The sequence below is a fragment of the Thamnophis sirtalis genome, unplaced genomic scaffold (genome assembly GCF_051295495.1).
Source record: "Thamnophis sirtalis isolate CommonGarterSnake01/CBP01778 unplaced genomic scaffold, rThaSir2_p1.2 scaffold_15, whole genome shotgun sequence".
Taxonomy (NCBI): domain Eukaryota; kingdom Metazoa; phylum Chordata; class Lepidosauria; order Squamata; family Natricidae; genus Thamnophis; species Thamnophis sirtalis.
The window spans coordinates 15,577,309-15,596,724 of record NW_028261395.1 but is presented as its reverse complement, the minus strand read 5'-3'; the positions used below and the strand labels follow the sequence as shown (position 1 = coordinate 15,596,724).

The window sequence follows — 19,416 nt, the reverse complement described above, 5'->3', positions numbered from 1 at the left end:
GGAGAAGCTGGAGGTAGCCCAGAGAATTCAGGAGCCTTTCTTGTGAGGCGGTTTTAAATGTCTCAGGTGGCATCTGGGCGTGACCCGTCAAAACCGCGGAGGACAAAATCGCGATCGACGAAAGAGCACATGTGACGTCATCACAGCGCGATGAAAAAAATAAAAAATTTAAATAAAAATTAAAGCAAGCCGATTCACATAAAGGTAAGGGTTAGGTTTAGGGTTAGGGTTAGGGTTAGGTTAAGGGTTAGGGTTAGGGTTAGAGCGTTAGCGTTAGGTTTAGCGTTAGGTTAAGGGTTAGCGTTAGGTTTAGCGTTACGTTAACGGTTAGGTTTAGGGTTAGATTTAGGGTTAGGTTAAGGGTTAGGTTTAGGGTTAGGTTTAGGGTTAGGTTTGGGGGGGTTATGGTAAGGTTTTCGCTTTATTTTTACATTTTTCGATCACAGCGCGATGTTTTCGTTGCGCTGTGATGACGTCAAATGCGCGCTTTCATCGAGCGCGATTTTGTACTCCGCGGTTTTGTGGTGGAACCCATCTGGGAACCTTCCAACAAAGCAGCTTTGACTTTGTTTCTTGGTCATGTTTAGAACATACCTCCTCACTCTCAAAACCAGAGGAAACATGACACATTTTCACATTGTCTTGTATAATTCATGACTCCCTTTAGTAGTGCAAGCTGTGAATTTTGGATGCTATCATCTGGAAATCATCCGATATGGCCAGAAAGAATCTTTGGAGTATCCTTTTTGCTAACATTTAAGGGAAAAAATGCTCAGGTCCTCCTCTGACATGTTTTCCCCCCGTGTGTCATTGCTTCCCTTTCAGATATTGGCCCTACGGCTCTGACGGCTGCCAAATTCATGGCTTTCAAGGATTTTTAACAGCCCTAACAAGCATTAATTGTGCAGCTGCAATTGCGTGGGACCGATATCATCAATATTGCTCCAGTAAGTCCTCTGGCTGGTTGTTGTTTTTTATTCTATTAGTTGCATAATTTAGGGATAGCAGAAAATGAGAATTGTAGCCAAAAGGCACCTGTGTATTAAATGATCTAGAAGGATGACCAAACAGTTTTAAAAATAAGACTTCTCAGACTTTAACGAGGCAATATTGAAAAGAAACTTTAGGAATGTATTTCCAAACCTTGGCCCCTTTAAGATATGTGGAATTCTCTCAGAACTCTGCTGGCTAGGGAATTCTGGGGGTTGAAGTCCACACATCTTAAAGTTGCCATGGCTGAGGAACAGTGCTTTAGCATGTAGAAATCAAAATTATTTACTGTATCATTGCTTTGTATTGCCCTTCAGGTTGCAGCCATCATTATACAATTGTATCACAGTGGCCAGTTGTTTCGCCGGATTTGGCATTAGTCGGGCCCCACCCAGGGGCCTAGGACGTCGTAACATATTTTTGTAATATGTGTGCAGATCCAAGCAGTGCGGCTTTTTGCATTTGACCGATGTTGATTTTGTCAATTTTTAACTGTTTTAAATGTAATTTCAGTGCTTTTGGAATAGCACCCAGTGTGCCAATTACCACTGGAATTACCACTGCTGGTTTGTGCCATAGTCGTTGAATTTCGATTTTTAAGTCCTGGTATCTTGCGATTTTTTCATGTTCCTTCTCAGCTACCCTGCTATCACCTGGTATTGCGATGTCTATGATTGTGACCTTATTTTTCTCAACCAGTGTGATGTCTGGTGTATTATGCGCCAGTATTTTATCTGTTTGTATGCGAAAATCCCACAAGATCTTGACCATCTGATTTTCTGTGACTTTTTCAGGCTGATGTTCCCACCAGTTTGTTGCTGTTTTAATATTATAATTTTTGCACAAATTCCAATGGATCATTTGTGCTACTGAATTGTGCCGCAATTTATAATCAGTCTGCGCGATTTTTTTACAGCAGCTGAGTATGTGATCAACAGTTTCATCAGCTTCTTTGCAAAGTCTGCATTTGGCATCATCAGAGGAGTTTTCGATTTTGGCCTTAATGGCATTTGTGCAGATAGCTTGTTCTTGCGCAGCCAGGATTAGTGACTCTGTTTCTTTCTTTAATGTACCTGTTGTTAACCATAACCAAGTTTGTTCACTGTCCACTTTATCTTTTATTTTTTCCAGAAATTGGCCACGCAGTGCTTTGTTCTGCCAACTCTCCATTCTTGATTTTATCGCATCTTTTCTGTATTCTTGTTTCGTCTGTTGGGCCTTCAGTAGTTTTTTGTTCTTTACTTCAATTAATAGATGTTCTTGACTTTCTTTTAAATAATCAGCCAGTGCATGTTTTTCTTCTTCAACTGTTTGCTTCACTTGTAATAATCCTCTGCCACCTGATTTTCGGGGCAGGTAGAGTCTATCAGTATCACCACGTGGATGTAAACTGTAGTGCATTGTCATTAGTTTCCTGGTTTTTCGGTCCAAAAGGTCCAAATCAGCTTGTGTCCAGTTAACTATACCAGCTGTGTATCTTATAACTGGTATTGTCCAGGTATTTATGCCCTTGATTGTATTTCCACCATTCAATTTAGATTTCAAAATTTTCCTAACTCTGTTGGTGTACTCTCGCCTGACAATAGCTTTTACTTCTTGCTTGATGTTATCCAACTGCAGAATGCCTAAGTATTTGTAGGCTTCATTTTTTTCTTCTTCTTCTTCTTCTTCTTCTTCTTCTTCTTCTTCTTCTTCTTCTTCTTCTTCTTCTTCTTCTTCTTCTTCATCATCATCATCATCATCATCATCATCATCATCATCATCATCATCATTATTATTATTATTATTATTATTATTATTATTATTATTATTATTATTATTATACAGAGGCCCAGAAAAGAACATGAGGTTCTTCTCTCCCAGTTTGCAGCTCTGCAAAAAAAGAGCCTTTCCACACACAGAGAAATTCCACCTTAATGTTTCAGTAGCTTCCTCCCCAGAGCCTCTTCCCAAAACAGAGTGTCCACCCTGGAGGGAAATCTGAAGAGATTGCCCTTCCTTGCTACATTGTAATCCCACTACAAATTGGTGAGCTTCTATTTTTCTCTTGCAGGGCAAAAATTACAGTGGAATTCGGTGTTCTCCATGGGGCTGTTTGCTTGGTGTTTCGCTGGCTTTTGGTCCGCAATGCCCCTTTTGGGATGGGGGGCATATGATTATGAGCCTCTGAGGACCTGTTGCACTTTGGACTATACCAAAGGAGACAGGTAAGGGTTTCTGAGGTCCAGGTCTCTTTGGGAAGGAAGGTTAAACCAGCTAAGATGAAAAACAAGTTCTTAGGCTCATTCTGCTCTTTTTTTGATAAAAAGTTTCTTTGCATGACAAGGATAATTGGATGGTGTGCTTTAATGGTGGTGGCAATGCAGGGTTAATAGCTCCTATCCCTTCCATGGAGTACTTTCCATTCCTATAGATTCTTTATGTCCTCACATCACCTGCCATGAGCAGTCTTTGGGACACCTAACTTTTTGTTAGGGCAAAACAGTCACTGGAGGACTGTTTTCTAACTGATGCTGCTCCAACTGAGTTTCCATTCTTTCACTTTACCACTCACAGCAGTAACTGCAATAGAAATGTTGGGGTCTTAGTAGATGATCTCTTGAATAGGGGCCAGCCATCAGCTGCCGCTGCCAAAAAGGCCAATGCAGTTAGACTGCATTAATAGAGGGATAGAATCAAGATCATCTGAACATCACTTTATAAGGCCTTTGGAATTCTGCATTCAGTTTTGGTCACCATGATGTAAAAAAGATGTGGAGACTCTAGAAAGAGTGCAGAGAAGAGCAACAAAGATGATTAGGGGACTGGAGGCTAAAACATATGAAGAACGGTTGCAGGAATTGGGTGTGTCTAGTTTAATGAAAAGAAGGACATGATAGCAGTCTCCCAGTATTCAAGGGGCTGCCACAAAGAAGAGGAAGAGGTCGACCTATTTTTCAAAGCATCAGAAGGCAGGACAAGAAGGAATGGATGGAAACTAATCAAGGAGAGATCCAACCTAGAAATAAGGAGAAATTTTCTGGCAGTGAGAACAGTCAGTGGAACAGCTTGCCTTCCCCCCACCTTCCCCAGCTAGGGATCTGATACCAACATGGTAAGCAATCTGGGTAGCCTAACTTGTAGGACTAAGCATCAGTTTGATAAGAATTCAATAGTTCAGGGAGCTTTTCCTGCACATAAAAGGCAAACACCATGATCAGTGGTTCTAAACCTTTTTTTCACCATGGACCCGCATTTAAATACCTTTTGTGGCCATGGACTCCCAAGACTTAAGATTTAAATCATAACATTTCTCCAAGCCTGTGACGACATCGTACCACACACCCCTCCTCATCAATCACAGACCACAGGTCGAGAACCACTGAATCAGATCATCATCAATCAGGGTTTGGCACCATACAAGGAAGTTTTGTACCAAGTCCTTTGATGCAGCTTTCAGCCCTTGGCCTCAGGTAGAGGTTTTATTCTTTCTTTTTATTCTGTTTTCCGGAGATGTTCTGATTGTTGACTACATCAGGATTCATTCCAAAGAATCATTTGCCCTTCATTGTTTTTCACCCCCCCAGAAACTACATCACGTTTCTTATTCCTCTGGTGCTGTTCAATTTTGTGATCCCACTTTTCATCATATTAATGGCCTATCAATCCATTGATAACAAATTCAGGAAAACAGGACAGCTGAAGGTAAGAAAACATCACGACACAGAAGGGTTTCCAGTAAAGCAAAGCTAGATCTTGTTTGACTTGAGTTTTCTGATTTTCATAGCATTGATACAATGTCTATCCTGTACGGTGTGGTGTTTTCAGTTACACCGAGCTTCAGGAGATGGGATGCAACCGTTTCATCCATATTGAGAAGCGTCAGGTGTAGGTAGCTGGTCCTATTCTATAGGATGCCTATGGAGATTCTCAATCATCCAGGGCATGGTTGTGCCAAAGGCACTTTTCCAAAAGACAACTGGACTTTCGGGGGGGGGGTGTTCCCTTGAAAACATTTTGCTTCTCATCCAGAGAACTGAAGCTCCTTGAATGAAAAGCAAAACATTTTCAAGGGGGGGGGGGAACCAAGAAAATCCAGTGTCTTTTGGAAAAGTCACCTTTGGGCTATCCTGTAGGATCCCAACATTCTAAGAGAAATTAAGCTGGCAGACCATTGAACCGGACACTGAACTTTAAATGAGCATTTATGTTAAATTAACTTTAGGCGCTATTGAGGGCCTGCTACTCAGCAGTGCTGAAATGAGCACAAAAGTGACTTACATTATGAACCATTTGTGGACCCAGAGGTAGAGGAAGCCATAAGTCAGTCTGAAAGTCTGGAGAACTTCAGTCTACCAATCCCTAAGGTGGGAAGTCAGATACAGCCCACCCCCTGCAATGCCCCTCACCATACACATATTACTGACTTTCTCCAGGGGAAAAGCTCCAAGGAGCCCAAAGGGCTCATATAAAAAATTTCAAAAAATGGCACCCATAATGAAGAATTAGGATTTTTCTTAACTTTTCAGAACTGGAAGGGCAACCAGAAACATTTGGAGTGACAATCCATCCAGAACCCCAATTTGCTTTATTTTAAATATCTGACTTTAATAGACAGTTCATAGATTGCTCTAACTTTTGTTCTTCTTTTCCCAGTTTAATACTAGTTTGCCAGTGAAATCTTTGGTCTTTTGTTGGGGTCCATACTCACTTTTAAGTATCTATGCTGCAGTTGAAAATGTGGCACTCGTCTCCCCCAAAATCTTAATGGTAAGTAAGAAATGATATGAGATCCTACCGCACTGAAATTTCTCCTGAAGAGGAAAAACAAACTTCTGCTCCCTCTAAAATGTTGCCCTTTTACAGTTGCCTTCTTTGACTACTTTGTTGATGTGGTTTGTGCTTCCCATGTTTGGTCTGAGATTGCCCAGGCTGTCCCAGGCATTCTTTTTATTTCTATCATTCCCTGCTTCTCCATCACTTTATAGCAACCCTGACAGGGAGAACAACCAACCCATGGAATGGAAGTTGTCTTCAGAAGTTGTGGGAGCTTAGTCACTGAAGGCTTTCAAGGGGAGATTGGACTGCCATTTGTCAGGGATGGTGGAGGGACTCCTGCTTGGGTGGGGGGCTGGACTAGATGACCTACAAGCTTCCAACTCTGTTAATCTATATGAATCTATGTGAACCCTTCAACCCACCTTGGAAATGTCTTTTTCTGAAGAAAAGGAAGGTTAGAAGTCAAAGGGGGAGGGGAAGGAGGTCTACCAGATCTGCAGTTTTAATATGAAATGAGGATGGTGATGACGGTGACGGTGACGGTGACGATGACGATGATGATGATGATGATGATGATGATGATGATGTGGCTTTTTCACAGATTCCTGCTCTTGCTGCCAAAACTTCACCGACCATGAATGCCTTCATTTACGCCTTGGGGAATGAGAATTACCGAGGAGGATTGTGGCAGTTTCTAACAGGAGAAAAAATTGAGAAACCCAAAATTGATGACAAAATTAATTAATTCACGTTCTAGACAGGCCCAACCTTAAAAAAGATCCCATGTGACGATGAAGAGAGGGGAATGTATACATTTCCTAAGGAGAGACAGAATTGGCTCCTGCTCCCTCCTGGGTTTCTTGCTACGCAATGTGTCCCCTGATCCTTCATTTACACCCCATATGTCTTCCACATATGACCACAATTTAGACCATAATATCTGCTGCTAAATTGGACCTTTGTTAAGTGAATCCTGCCCCAATTTACAACCTTTCTTACCACAGCTGTCAAGTGAATCACTGCAGTTGTTAAATTAGCAGCACCGTCATTAAGCGAATCTGGCTTTCCCATTGACTTTGCTTGTCAGAAGGTCCCAAAGGGGGATTAATGTGACCCTGTGCAATGGTCATAAGTGTGACAAATGGTCATAAATCACTTTTTAGTGCCGTTGGAACTTTGAACGGTCTCTAAGTGTACTGTTGTGTAGCTGTAAGCGGACACCAAAATAGGATCCATGCCACCAACGTCCCCTCCCCCCGTTGTCTGCTACATTATTAAAAGAGTTGCTTGTGCAGATGTTTGTCCTGTGTGTCTCCAACCTCCGCAGCTCCCGTTCCCTCCATCTGTTGCTGAGAATGAGCGGCCAGAGGCTGCCTCCTGTCCACAGAGGACAACCCTCCCTTCAGGAACACGGGGGGGGGGGGGGAATTACTGGAAGGCAGGAAGGGGGGCAGCAGAGCAAGCTGGATTCCCCCCCCCCGGGTGCTTTTTCTAGGTTATTTGGAGATTAAAGTCAGAGGGGCTAAGGCATGTGCTCGGCCTGCCTTTGCCATTTCTACCCAAAGGATGCCTGCCTGCAAAACCCAGGCAACTGGTCATTACCATATGACGATGTTGTGACTCTGGAAAGAGTGCAGAGAAGAGCAACAAGGGGTCAGAAGCTAAACAATACAATGAATTATGTCTAGTCTAGTGAAAAGAAGGGTTAGGGATGACATGATAGTAGTGTTCAAAGAGGAGGGCGTCAACCTAGTCTCCAAAGCACCTGAGGGCAGGACAAGAAGCAACGGATGGAAACTAATCAAGGAGAGAAGCAACCTGGAATTAAGGAGAAACTTCCTAACAGGGAGAACCATTAACCAGCGGAACAGAAGTTGCCTTCAGAGGTTGTGGGTGCTCCATCACTGGAGGCTTTTAAGAATATGTTGGACAGCCACGTGCCTGAAATGCTATAGGGCAGTGATGGTGAACCTTTTTCGCCTCGGGTCCCAAAAGCACGCACGTGCACGCTATCACACACATAACTTAATGTCCCTCCTCACCTCCGTGGGCCGCACATTTTTGCGCAAGGCTTCCCCACCACTCCCTGCTCTGGCTGCTTCCCCTTGGCTAACACCCAGTGAGGGGAGAGGTTGCTCTGCCACAAATGGACAGAGACCGGGGTGAGGGAGGGATGCTCAAGTTTGCTCCTGCATCAAAAAAACCTTCCCTTATCATTATCCTGTGTAAGGATTGGGCCCTTTTTACGTTGTGAGTCTGGTTGCTAAATCCCCCCACCCCAACCTATCAAAGAGGATCCTGGGCACTACAATCAATAGACAAACGATGAAGGGAGCTGCTGGCACAGGGGAAAGACAAGAGGGGAAAGACAAGTGGCAAGGAAAGAAGGGGCTTCTTTCCCTCTTGCTGGCGGCTCTGTTTCCCCCCCCTTCCCCCGGCCTATTAAAGAGGATCTTGCCTGGTCGCTGCGATCCAAAGGGAAATGCGGAAGGGAGCTGCCTGCACGGGGGAAAGAAAGCGGCAAGGAAAGAAGAAAAGGGGCTTCCCCCCCTCAAGGTAGCTGCTCTGTTGCCCTTTCTCCACTTCAGCGCCACGCCATGGAGCTTGCCCCACCCACCATCGCCCAGGTCCTCGCTTCTCCCAAGCATTTCTTTGCCTACCGGATTTCCAGCTCCATTGCGTTTCTTGCCATCGTGTGCAGGGAAACAAAGTTTGTGGGAGTAAAAAAAAAAACTTCAATCAATCAATTACAACTTTGGGGTGCGGGGGATCTCGCGAAGTTGGAATTGATTGATTGAAGGTTTGTTTTTTTAAGTCCCACAAACTTTGTTTCCCTGCCCAAAACGGCAAGAAACACGATGGGAAAATGCGACAGAGGGGAAATCCGGTAGGCAAAGAAATGCTTGGGAGAAGCGAGGACCTGGGCGATGGTGGGTGGGACAGGCTCCATGCCATGGCACTGAAGTGGAGAAAGGGCAACAGAGCAGCCACCTTGAGGGAAAGAAGCCCCTTTTCTTCTTTCCTTGCCGCTATCTTTCCCCCTTCCTCATTTCCCTTTGGATTGGAGGGACCAGGCTAGATCCTCTTTAATAGGCCGGGGAAGCGGGGAAACAGAGCCGCCAGCAAGAGGGAAAGAAGCCCCTTCTTTCCATGCCGCTTGTCTTTCCCCGCTTGTCTTTCCCCATGCAGGCAGCTCTCTTCCTCATTTCCGTTTTGTGTTGGGCTGTTTTTAGCCTTTGGAGGCTTCAGGGAATCCTCCGGGGAGTAAAAAAAAACTGCTGAAAACCAGCACGAGCTGACAGGGCAAAGCCTTGCGTGCCCTCAGAAATGGCTCCGCGTGACACCCGTAGCACGCATGCCATAGGTTCGCCATCACGGCTACCGGGTCTCCTGCTTGAGCAGAGGGCTGGACTGGAAGATCTCCGCGGTCCCTTCCAGATCTGTTCTGATTCAAGGTCGGAGGGACTGGTTGATGCTGAGTGTTTAATGCTCCGATGCCCTTGTTTCAGTTATATAAATATATAAATATGCAGAAGGAAAGGAAAGGAAACATAAGCAGTTTCTCCCTCTGTTTTAAGCTGTTGAGAAAAGGACTGGAAGCCCCACAGCCAGCTCCTCTTTCCTTTGGCCATGGGGAGGGCTCTGAGAGGGCCGCCTCTTAAGGGATGATCTGGTCTCTTGTTTCCTGCATCCATTCTGGCTCATTTAATCCTCTTACAGCTCTCAGCTGATGTTTGAGCAGCCGTTTCAGGCTCAAAGTCTCAGCTACTACAAAGCAGATAAATTTCTTTCCATCCTTAACCTTTCGGGTGAGGGTATTTGAGGCCTCTGTTTTTCCTATTCTGAGCATTTTTATTCATACATGCAATAGGAAGTGATGAATCAGGTAGCTAATTTAAGCTTCATTATACATTTTGAGTCAGGGCCAGGGGAGAGAACTGAACTGCAGACTCAATAACTGACCTCAATAATCCTTCAAAGCTGATCCTGCACACAATATACACAATTGCAGGCTAGGTATTCCTTCTGCGCTTAGACATGAAGCCAAACATCTGGAAGCCCCCAGAGTGTCAACTTGTAAAGCGTTGTCATGACAATTATCCGGTTGGCATTTGAGGGAGGATTCCATGCATACCTTCAGCCAGAGTTGGATCTCATGTTTCTACAACCTAGTTCATGAATTTAATGTATGATGCATGACAGAGGGGAGGAGATAGGGGGGTAAAGTTCAAACGCAATTAAGCGAAAGCCAGTTTAGGCTCCACAGGAGATCAAGCCAAGATGTTGATCCTAATAAATGAATGGTTTTTGTTTCAACTTTGTTTCAAGGCTCATAAATTAATTAGGTCATCTCTTGGGAACTTCACACAGAGAAGGAAGCCATAAGAATGGCATCTACTAGGACCAAATAGGTTTGTTGCCCAAAACATGTGCATTCCATTGGCAGAACATAACTGGGTGTTTTTTTTTAATTGTGGAGTGACACATTCAGGCCATACCAAGGGGAAAGGGGGAAAAGGGAGACTGAGAGGAAGAGGAGGGGAGAGGAAGAAGAGAGAAAAAGGGAGAGAGAGAATAATAATAATAATAATAATAATAATAATAATAATAATAATAATAATAATAATGTTTACATGCAATATTGGCCAGGCAACTGAATGAAATTTTACAAAAGGGCCAAATTGATGAATGGTTGACAACTGGAAAAACATACTTGATTCAGAAAGATCCAACTAAAGGAACAACACCTGAAAACTATAGACCAATAACATGCTTGCCAACAACCTTCAAATTACTCACAGGCATTATTGCAGATAACATGATGGATTATTTGGAAACAAACAACATCTTGCCAGTAGAGCAAAAAGGCAACAAAAGAAGGAGCAGGGGCACAAAAGATCAGCTTCTAATTGATAAAATGATATTAGAAAATTGTAAGAACAGAAAAACGAACTTGAATATGGTCTGGATTGATTACAAAAAGGCATTTGACTCACTGCCACATAGTTGGATCATAAAATGCTTAGAAACAACTGGCATTAGCAAAAATATTACATCCTTTACTGAAAAGGCAATGAAACAATGGAGAACTGAGTTGGCAGTAGGGAATGAGAGCTACGGAATGGTTAATATCAAGCGAGGAATTTTCCAGGGTGATTCACTTTCACCTCTTCTCTTCATCATCGCAATGATCCCACTATCAGTAATCTTAAAAAAAATGAAATTAGGCTACCAAACAGCCAAAAAAGCTGAAAAAATTTCGCATTTACTATATATGGATGATTTGAAACTCTATGGAAAGTCAGAAATAGAAATCCAATCATTGACAAATACAGTCCGAGTATTCAGCACCGATATTTCAATGCAGTTTGGCATGGAAAAATGCGCCACTGTATCCATAAAAAGGGGCAAAATCACTGCATCTGAGGGAGTTGAAATGCCCAATGGCCAACTAATTAAATGCAAAGAAAATGAAGCCTACAAATACTTAGGCATTCTGCAGTTGGATAACATCAAGCATGGAGAAGTAAAAACTATTGTCAGACGAGAGTACACCAACAGAGTTAGGAAAATTTTGAAATCTAAATTGAATGGTGGAAATACAATCAAAGCCATAAATACCTGGGCAATACCAGTTATAAGATACACAGCTGGCATAGTTAACTGGACACAAGCTGATTTGGACCTTTTGGACCGAAAAACCAGGAAACTAATGACAATGCACTACAGTTTACATCCACGTGGTGATACTGATAGACTGTACCTGCCCCGAAAATCAGGTGGCAGAGGATTATTACAAGTGAAGCAAACAGTTGAAGAAGAAAATCATGCACTGGCTGATTATTTAAAAGAAAGTCAAGAACATCTATTAATCGAAGTAAAGAACAAAAATCTACTGAAGGCCCAACAGACAAAACAAGAATACAGAAAAGATGTGATAAAATCAAGAATGGAGAGTTGGCAGAACAAAGCACTGCATGGTCAATTTCTGGAAAAAATAAAAGATAAAGTGGACAGTGAACAAACTTGGTTATGGTTAACAACAGGTACATTAAAGAAAGAAACAGAGTCACTAATCCTGGCTGCGCAAGAACAAGCTCTCCGCACAAATGCCATTAAGGCCAAAATCGAAAAATCCTCTGATGATGCCAAATGCAGACTTTGCAAAGAAGCTGACGAAACTGTTGATCACATACTCAGCTGCTGTAAAAAAATCGCGCAGACTGATTATAAATTGCGGCACAATTCAGTAGCACAAATGATCCATTGGAATTTGTGCAAAAATTATAATATTAAAACAGCAACAAACTGGTGGGAACATCAGCCTGAAAAAGTCACAGAAAATCAGATGGTCAAGATCTTGTGGGATTTCCGTATACAAACCGACAAAATACTGGCGCATAATACACCAGACATCACACTGGTTGAGAAAAATAAGGTCACAATCATAGACATTGCAATACCAGGTGATAGCAGGGTCGCCGAGAAGCAACATGAAAAAATCGCAAGATACCAGGACTTAAAAATCGAAATTCAACAACTATGGCACAAACCAGCAGTGGTAATTCCAGTGGTAATTGGCACACTGGGTGCTATTCCAAAAGCACTGGAATTACATTTAAAACAGTTAAAAATTGACAAAATCACTATCAGTCAAATGCAAAAAGCCGCACTGCTTGGATCTGCACGCATATTAAGAAAATACGTTACGACGTCCTAGGCCCCTGGGTGGGGCCCGACTAGTAACCAATGCCAAATCCAGCGAAACAACTGGCCGCTGTGATACAATTGTACAATAATAATAATAACAGTAGACTTATATACCGCTTCCTAGGCCTTTCAGACCTCTCTAAGCGGTTTACAGAGTCAGCATATTGCCCCCAACAACAATCCGGGTCCTCATTTTACCCACCTCGGAAGGATGGAAGGCTGAGTCAACCCTGAGCCGGTGAGATTTGAACCGCTGAACTGCTGATCTAGCAGTCAGCCTGCAGTGCTGCATTTAACCACTGCACCACCTTGGCTCCTAGAGAAAGAAAGAGGGAGGGTGGATCTTATTTTTCATTCTACATAATCTGAAACATTTCTTTTTTTAATAAAAAAGTTTTTATTTGTAGACAAACATAAAACAGACATAAACCCTCACAAAATAAAAATCCTTCTCCAATTACTTAGTGTGTCAATTGGTTACAAAACGTTTGTGCTTTCTCACAATAGTCTTCACTTGCAATTTACATAAAGACTCATATCATCATTCTAATATATATGTATACAATTGTTATGGTTATTAAACATTCATTTGACTATAGCTATTATTACATCCTTTTTCTATAAAATATTCTAAATTTAGGATAAATTTATATTATGGTATTTACCTCATCCTGAAATGATCCAATAGTATTACATCTTTATATTTTATTCTATATAGAGTTATTTATCTTTTATAACAAAACTGTTAATTATCTTCTCCATAGTCCCCACTTACAATTTATATAAAATTTCATATTATCAATCTAGCATATTTATTTATCAGCACAAATACAACATATATTGCCCAAATATGGGAGGAAGTTCACTGCTTCCATTCTCTGTCCATCGGCTCGTCACAAGAGACCATCCAGACAGAAACTGTTGCCTTTGTTACATTTGTGTTGTGCTGATAAATAAATAAAGGGAGACTAGTATAGATCTATTTCAAGCTATTTATATCAGCACAAATACAACACAAATGTAACAAAGGCAACAGTAAAAAATATTGAGTTTCTGTCTGGATGGTCTCTTGTGATGAGCCGATGGACAGAGAATGGAAGCAATGAACTTCCTCCCATATTTGGGCATATCGGGGGGTTGTAACTCTAAATAGATACCTATCACCCTGGCTTAGCTGATAAGGAGTCGAACTCTGTGGCTTAGTGGTTAACACATCTGCCTAAGATGCAATACAGCACAGGTTCGAATCCCAGTAAGGGTATGGCTAGCTGATGAGAGCTAAATAGCTTGAAATAGATCTATACTAGTCTCCCTTTATTTATTTATCAGCACAAATACAACGTGTGTGTGTGTATGTGTGTGTGTGTGTGTGTGTGTGTGTATGCATGTATTTAAAGTCACAACCCCTGGTATGCCCAAACATGGGAGGAAGTCAACTGCTTCCATTCTCTGTCCATCGGCTCGCCACAAGAGACCATCCAGACAGAAACCCATCAGCACAAATACAACATACATATATATATATATATATATATATATATATATATATATATATATATATATATATATATATATATATATATATATATATATATATATATATATATATATATATATGATTTTTTACAACCCCTGGTAAGCCCCAATTATGGGAGGCATCATCTGTCCTTCGGCTCGTCACAAGAGTCCATCACGACAGAAACCCAATATTTTTACTGTTGCCTTTGTTGTATTTGTGTTTTTTTATTTGTGCTGATAAATAAATAAAGGGAGACTAGTATAGATCTATTTCAAGCTATTTAGCTCTCATCAGCTAGCCATACCCTTACTGGGATTTGAACCTGGGCTATATTGCACACTAGGCATACTAGGCAGAGATCTTAGCCATTAGGCCACAGGCTCTTATCCGTTTATCAGCGAAGCCAGGGTGAAAGGTATCTATTAGATTTTTTACAACCCCTGGTAAGCCCCAATTACATTTGTGTTGTATTTGTGCTGATAAATAAATAAAGGGGGACTAGTATAGATCTATTTCAAGCTATTTAGCTCTCATCAGCTAGCCATACCCTTGCTGGGAATCGAACCTGTGCTGTATTGCCTCTTAGGCAGATGTGTTAACCACTGAGCTACAGAGCTCGACTCCTTATCAGCGAAGCCAGGGTGAAAGGTATATATTTATGACTTTAAATTTATATTTGTGACTATATCTATATGTGTGTGTGTGTGTGTGTGTGTGTGTTATATTTGTGCTGATAAATAAATAAAGATAAGATAAATAAATAAAATTATTTATTTATCAGCATAAATATAACATATATATATATATATATATATATATATATATATATATATATATATATATATATATATATATATGCATTATTATCATTATTAATCATTTATTTAGCTATAACTATTATTACTTTATTTTATACATAATACTCTAAATGTAACTAAGTTTAATTTAATTTTTATTCTAACATTTCATTTCTTCATCCTATATCCTTCCAGTAATAGTGCAGTCCTATATCTCTTGCCATGTGTGGAATTCTAATTGTATTCTAATTGTTTTCTTGGTAAGTCTTATGTGGACTTCTCTTGGCATCTTGTTGTTCCTTGTGTATCTTGTAAAGACTCGAAACCCTCCATCTGTTCCTTCCATCCGCTTGCCTTTAGTTATCACCGGTGCTTCTGCCAGAATTTCTCTCATTGTTTCTGCCAAATTTTCTCCCTTTTCTTCTTCCATGTTTTGAGGTTTGAGATAGGGTTCCAGTTCATCAATCTCTCCTTTCTGTATTCCGCACTTATCATTTCCCTCCACACTCAATTTGCTATCAATATCAACAATTTTCTTATCACTTTGTTCATATTTTTCTTCAATTTTCTGAATTCTATCCTCAAATTTCATCATCATTTTATAAATATTCTCAACTCTTCCCTCTATTTTTCTGTTTTTTGTTCTATGTTCTCCATCCTCTTTTCAATGTTTTTGTACTTATTTGTACTTTTTGAATTTCAAACACAATCATTTGCAATGTTAATTCTTTTTCTTCTTCATGTTGCGCCATTCTTCCAGGTTATAAACGCTGCCACTAAAACATCCAAAGCTTTTTTGTTAAGTTTCAAATAAGTTCACTATAATCTTTCAAGTCAAGGTTTTCTCTTCACTCCAGTCCAGTTATTGATAGCTCCAGAAGAGCACCTGCAAAAACAACCCATACTCTTCCCACTATCCCTTTCAATAAGCAAAATCAGGAACCTTGAAGTATTAGATATGAGTCAGATGTTCCAAGGAAATTTAAAAAAAACAATGTTTCCAAGCCTCCAGCCTCTAGATGGCAGTGTTGCTTCTTTTTCCTCTGCCTCTACCCCTCTCTTTAAATTCTGAACTTAAGGGGGAAAAGTGCTTAAAAGCAAACAATTCAGATGAGCATTGTAAAAAGAAAAGAAAGAAAACCATAATCCACACACACTCTCCTGCTTTCCTTCCATTCAGGGGCCATTCCAACCTTCTGCAGCCTCAATGGCTGCTTCTCTTTCACTGCAAAAAAGAGCTTCTCCTGGGAAGAGAGGAGAGAAGAGGAATGTTAGGAACATCTGGAAAAATAATGAAAAACTATTTCTAAGATGCTTCATTGATTAGATTATCCAAGTAGTCGATAAAGGATGTAAACCATCCTGGCTCACCCCTCCTCCTTCGATGACACATAGAGGCAAACTGGACAGAGGATCATCCTGCAAAAGGCCCTGAGCAGGTTCCTGGGTTTGTGAAAGGCAAGAAGCTTCTTGAGAATCTATCTTGAGCTTTGCCCTATTTGTTTCAGAGCCAGTTTTGTCTGGAAAGGGGATTGGGTCATCTTCATGAGTCTAACCGTGGTTGGGGAACTCATAGTGGCCCTTTTCTTAGTTAGCTTGCCCTGGATTTCAGCCAACAGTTGAGTGACTTTGCTACCTTCAAACTCAGAATGGAGAAGGCCACCGTCTGCTTCAAGCATTAGGAAGGGCAGTCTGTACATTTGGGGTGACCCACCTCAGGAAGGAACTCTAAATTTAGAAATAGGGACGAACTCGCATAAACCTATTATGCCTCTATAATACCATGCCGACACATCATGGTTAACATAAACCCAACAAAAGGATAAGTATTTTTAAAAAAAGGAACATAGGAATTCACATGCAAGATGGCCAAGATGCTCATTGTCCAAATGTTGCTGAAAATGTGCATGTCTCTTCTTCTCTAAGCAATCTGTGAAATATTTGTGTTCTCAGTCTTCCATTGATAACAGAAAACATGACCTCCTATAGGTACAATTCAGTGACACTTATTCTTTTTTTGGGGGGGGGGTCATTTTTACTTTGCCCTGCATTGATGAATGCAGCAATGAAATGGTGTCTGTCATATCATGAATTGTGAGCATGAAAAAGATAATTTAGTGTATTAATCACAGGAATAAGTACATCTGATGGTGATGATTTTGTAACTGATGCAAATTTCTTTTTACTTAAATCATTGGTGGGAAACTTTTAGTTGTAGATAGTAGCAGACGTGTTCTGTATGTGTGTGTTTAACTGAATATAAAATTCAAAATACATATTTGAAAATATGTTATAGGTCAATTGATATTAAATATTATCAGGGCAAAGAAACAAATGGCCTAATAATATACACATCCAAGGACGTTTAAATGAGCTATACAGGTATTTTTATTTGTAGTACCTTATTTACAAAAGGTAACATGGATTTATCTGCAATTACATTTATCTACCACTAGGTGGCAATGGTTCACTACAGAACATTCTGGAGCAATTTTTTTTTTTAATGCGCTGTCCAGGAGTTACTGGTGCTGATGTTGCTTCTCGTCTCCTTCTGATCATTATGTCTGGTAACAAATGTGGATTTGACATTTCAATCCTAGTTCACTGATGTGTTATTTACACACATACACAAGTCACACACACTTCAGACATGAAGTATCCCACTCATTAAATTAATCCATCTAAAAACACAATGCATCCCTTACACTGTGAATTGGGGAATGAATGGATGGATCTCATTTCCAGTTTCTGGACTGTAAACTGGGAGAATGAATGAACTGAGCCTATCCTTGGGGAAGTGGGGATAGGAAGTGGAGTTGTGAAGGAGGAGGGAGGGAGCGAAAGAGGGAATGCATAATTCATCCCATATAATCTTTTCTGTTTCATTTCTGAGCAACATACATCAATTTGTGCACTCAAAGTGATTCAATTTTTGCTGCCAATTAGCCTTTGAAAGCCAAATTTATTGCCACAAGGGATCTAAAGGAACTTTAAAAAAATAGAATTCAAAATACTTTCCTGCCACTTCCCCCTTAGCACACCAATTTATATATTAATATAATTTTATTGATCCTGGCTATCTTGTTAATTCTTTTAATTGTCTCTCAGCCTGATTTCCCACCGGACATGCCATGTATCTAAGTACCTTCTGTTTGAATTATAGCAATCTCCAAGATATTAATCATGGTTTCAGAGGTCAGTTAATGCCTGATTGTTCAAGGGAGGTCAACACAGAGAACTACATCAGTGTCTGCTTCTTCAATGCTCAGATCCAGCATTGAGAGTCTCGAGTAGGATGGATTCAGAGAAGAAACTAAGAATAATTCTTCTACTATTTATCCCATTAGCATCGTCCAATCCACAAATCGCTGTCCCTGGATCAACATGATTGATTTCCATCAGATTTTTAGTGGGTCGGCTGTGTGATTGTCACAGCAGTCAGATTCACACATGCATAAGTTTCACCTAATTTTCTTCACTGGTGAATTGCCTCAGCACCTGCTGACTGACCCTCAGTGGCCTTGTCTGAATGACTTTTTGAAAACCCGGCTGTTGGAAACGGTACCAAATTCTCTCTGTTACGATCCCATTAGGTCTGCTCATCACCAGCTGGGATCCATGTAGTTTCAGAGAGCAATCTTACTTCCATGCTTTAATTAAAAGCAACTATTTCAAAATAATTTTAAAGTAGGCTTCGCCCCCGCCTCTCTCTCCAGAGGCAGAGGGTTAGAATCTAACTCTATATTTGCTTTTTAAGACATGTGAAGTTTTGTTTTGTTCTGCAAGAGGCTGGGAGGTGAATCTCTAACCAGAATTCCTGCTGTTGATTTCTGGAGATTTGCATCTGAGCTAACGTCTATAGGCTTGTATTTTATATTTGCCAAATCAGAAATATGGAAATTCAAAAGACTACACTTATTCTCACAGAAGAGTGAGACCCACTGAACACAGAACACGATATCTCTGAGAAAGCAGACATAGATTTTTTCCCCTTATTTTTGACCACAGAGTTCCCATTCCATTCTTGGTTTCCATTTTCTCCTTTCCCTCCAACTGACTTCCTGCATTATTTTTAATATAGTTCTCTTTCTCCACCCCCTCACCTCCCACTTAGGGGGAGAGAAGAGCTTCTTCTTGAGAAAGGAAAAGTACACTCTGACAAGAAAGCCACCGAGTGCAGCCAAACTCTTAAAGAGGATTAAATCTTTCTTAAAACTCCAGAAGCCATTAAAGCAATGAGCATCAAGACCTTCACCTTATGGGCATCCTTCCTCTTCCTGGCAGCCGTTCCCTGCTCTCAGACTGGGAGCCTTAGCAGAAGGCGAGTCACCTGATGAGTAAGCTGCCCATTATCATGTGCCTGTTGTGCTCCTCTCCAAAGCCCAAGTGCATTGCTCAAACACGTACAAGTAGTCCTTGGCTTAGAACACTTCACTTAGTGACCATTCAAAGTTGCAAAGGTGACTTATGCTCGCTTTTCAGTTACAACCTCTTCAGCATCCCCATAACCAGGCGACCAAAATTCAGAGGCTGGACAACTGGTTCATATTTATGACCACTGCTGTGTCCCAAGGTCAAGTGATCAACTTTTGCAACCTTCTGACAAGCAAAGTCAATGGGGAAATCAGATCACTAACTTAT

At 40.9% G+C, this 19,416-nt stretch overlaps 1 protein-coding gene across 3 annotated transcripts in view; it reads left to right on the top strand.

Moving 5' to 3' along the window:
• RGR (retinal G protein coupled receptor) overlaps positions 1 to 19,416 on the top strand; it is a 34,104-nt gene that overhangs the window by 6,387 nt on the left and 8,301 nt on the right. For 2 of the 3 annotated variants that reach the window (XM_087702194.1, XM_087702195.1), the window contains exons 3-7: positions 826 to 947; positions 3,044 to 3,197; positions 4,557 to 4,674; positions 5,626 to 5,739; positions 6,350 to 6,700. In XM_087702194.1, the coding sequence (XP_087558320.1) occupies positions 826 to 947; positions 3,044 to 3,197; positions 4,557 to 4,674; positions 5,626 to 5,739; positions 6,350 to 6,493 (652 nt within the window). In that variant the 3' untranslated portion in view covers positions 6,494 to 6,700. Of the gene's footprint in view, positions 1 to 825; positions 948 to 3,043; positions 3,198 to 4,556; positions 4,675 to 5,625; positions 5,740 to 6,349; positions 6,701 to 19,416 lie in introns of those variants that run through there. The other variant, XM_087702196.1, reaches the window with a different exon arrangement.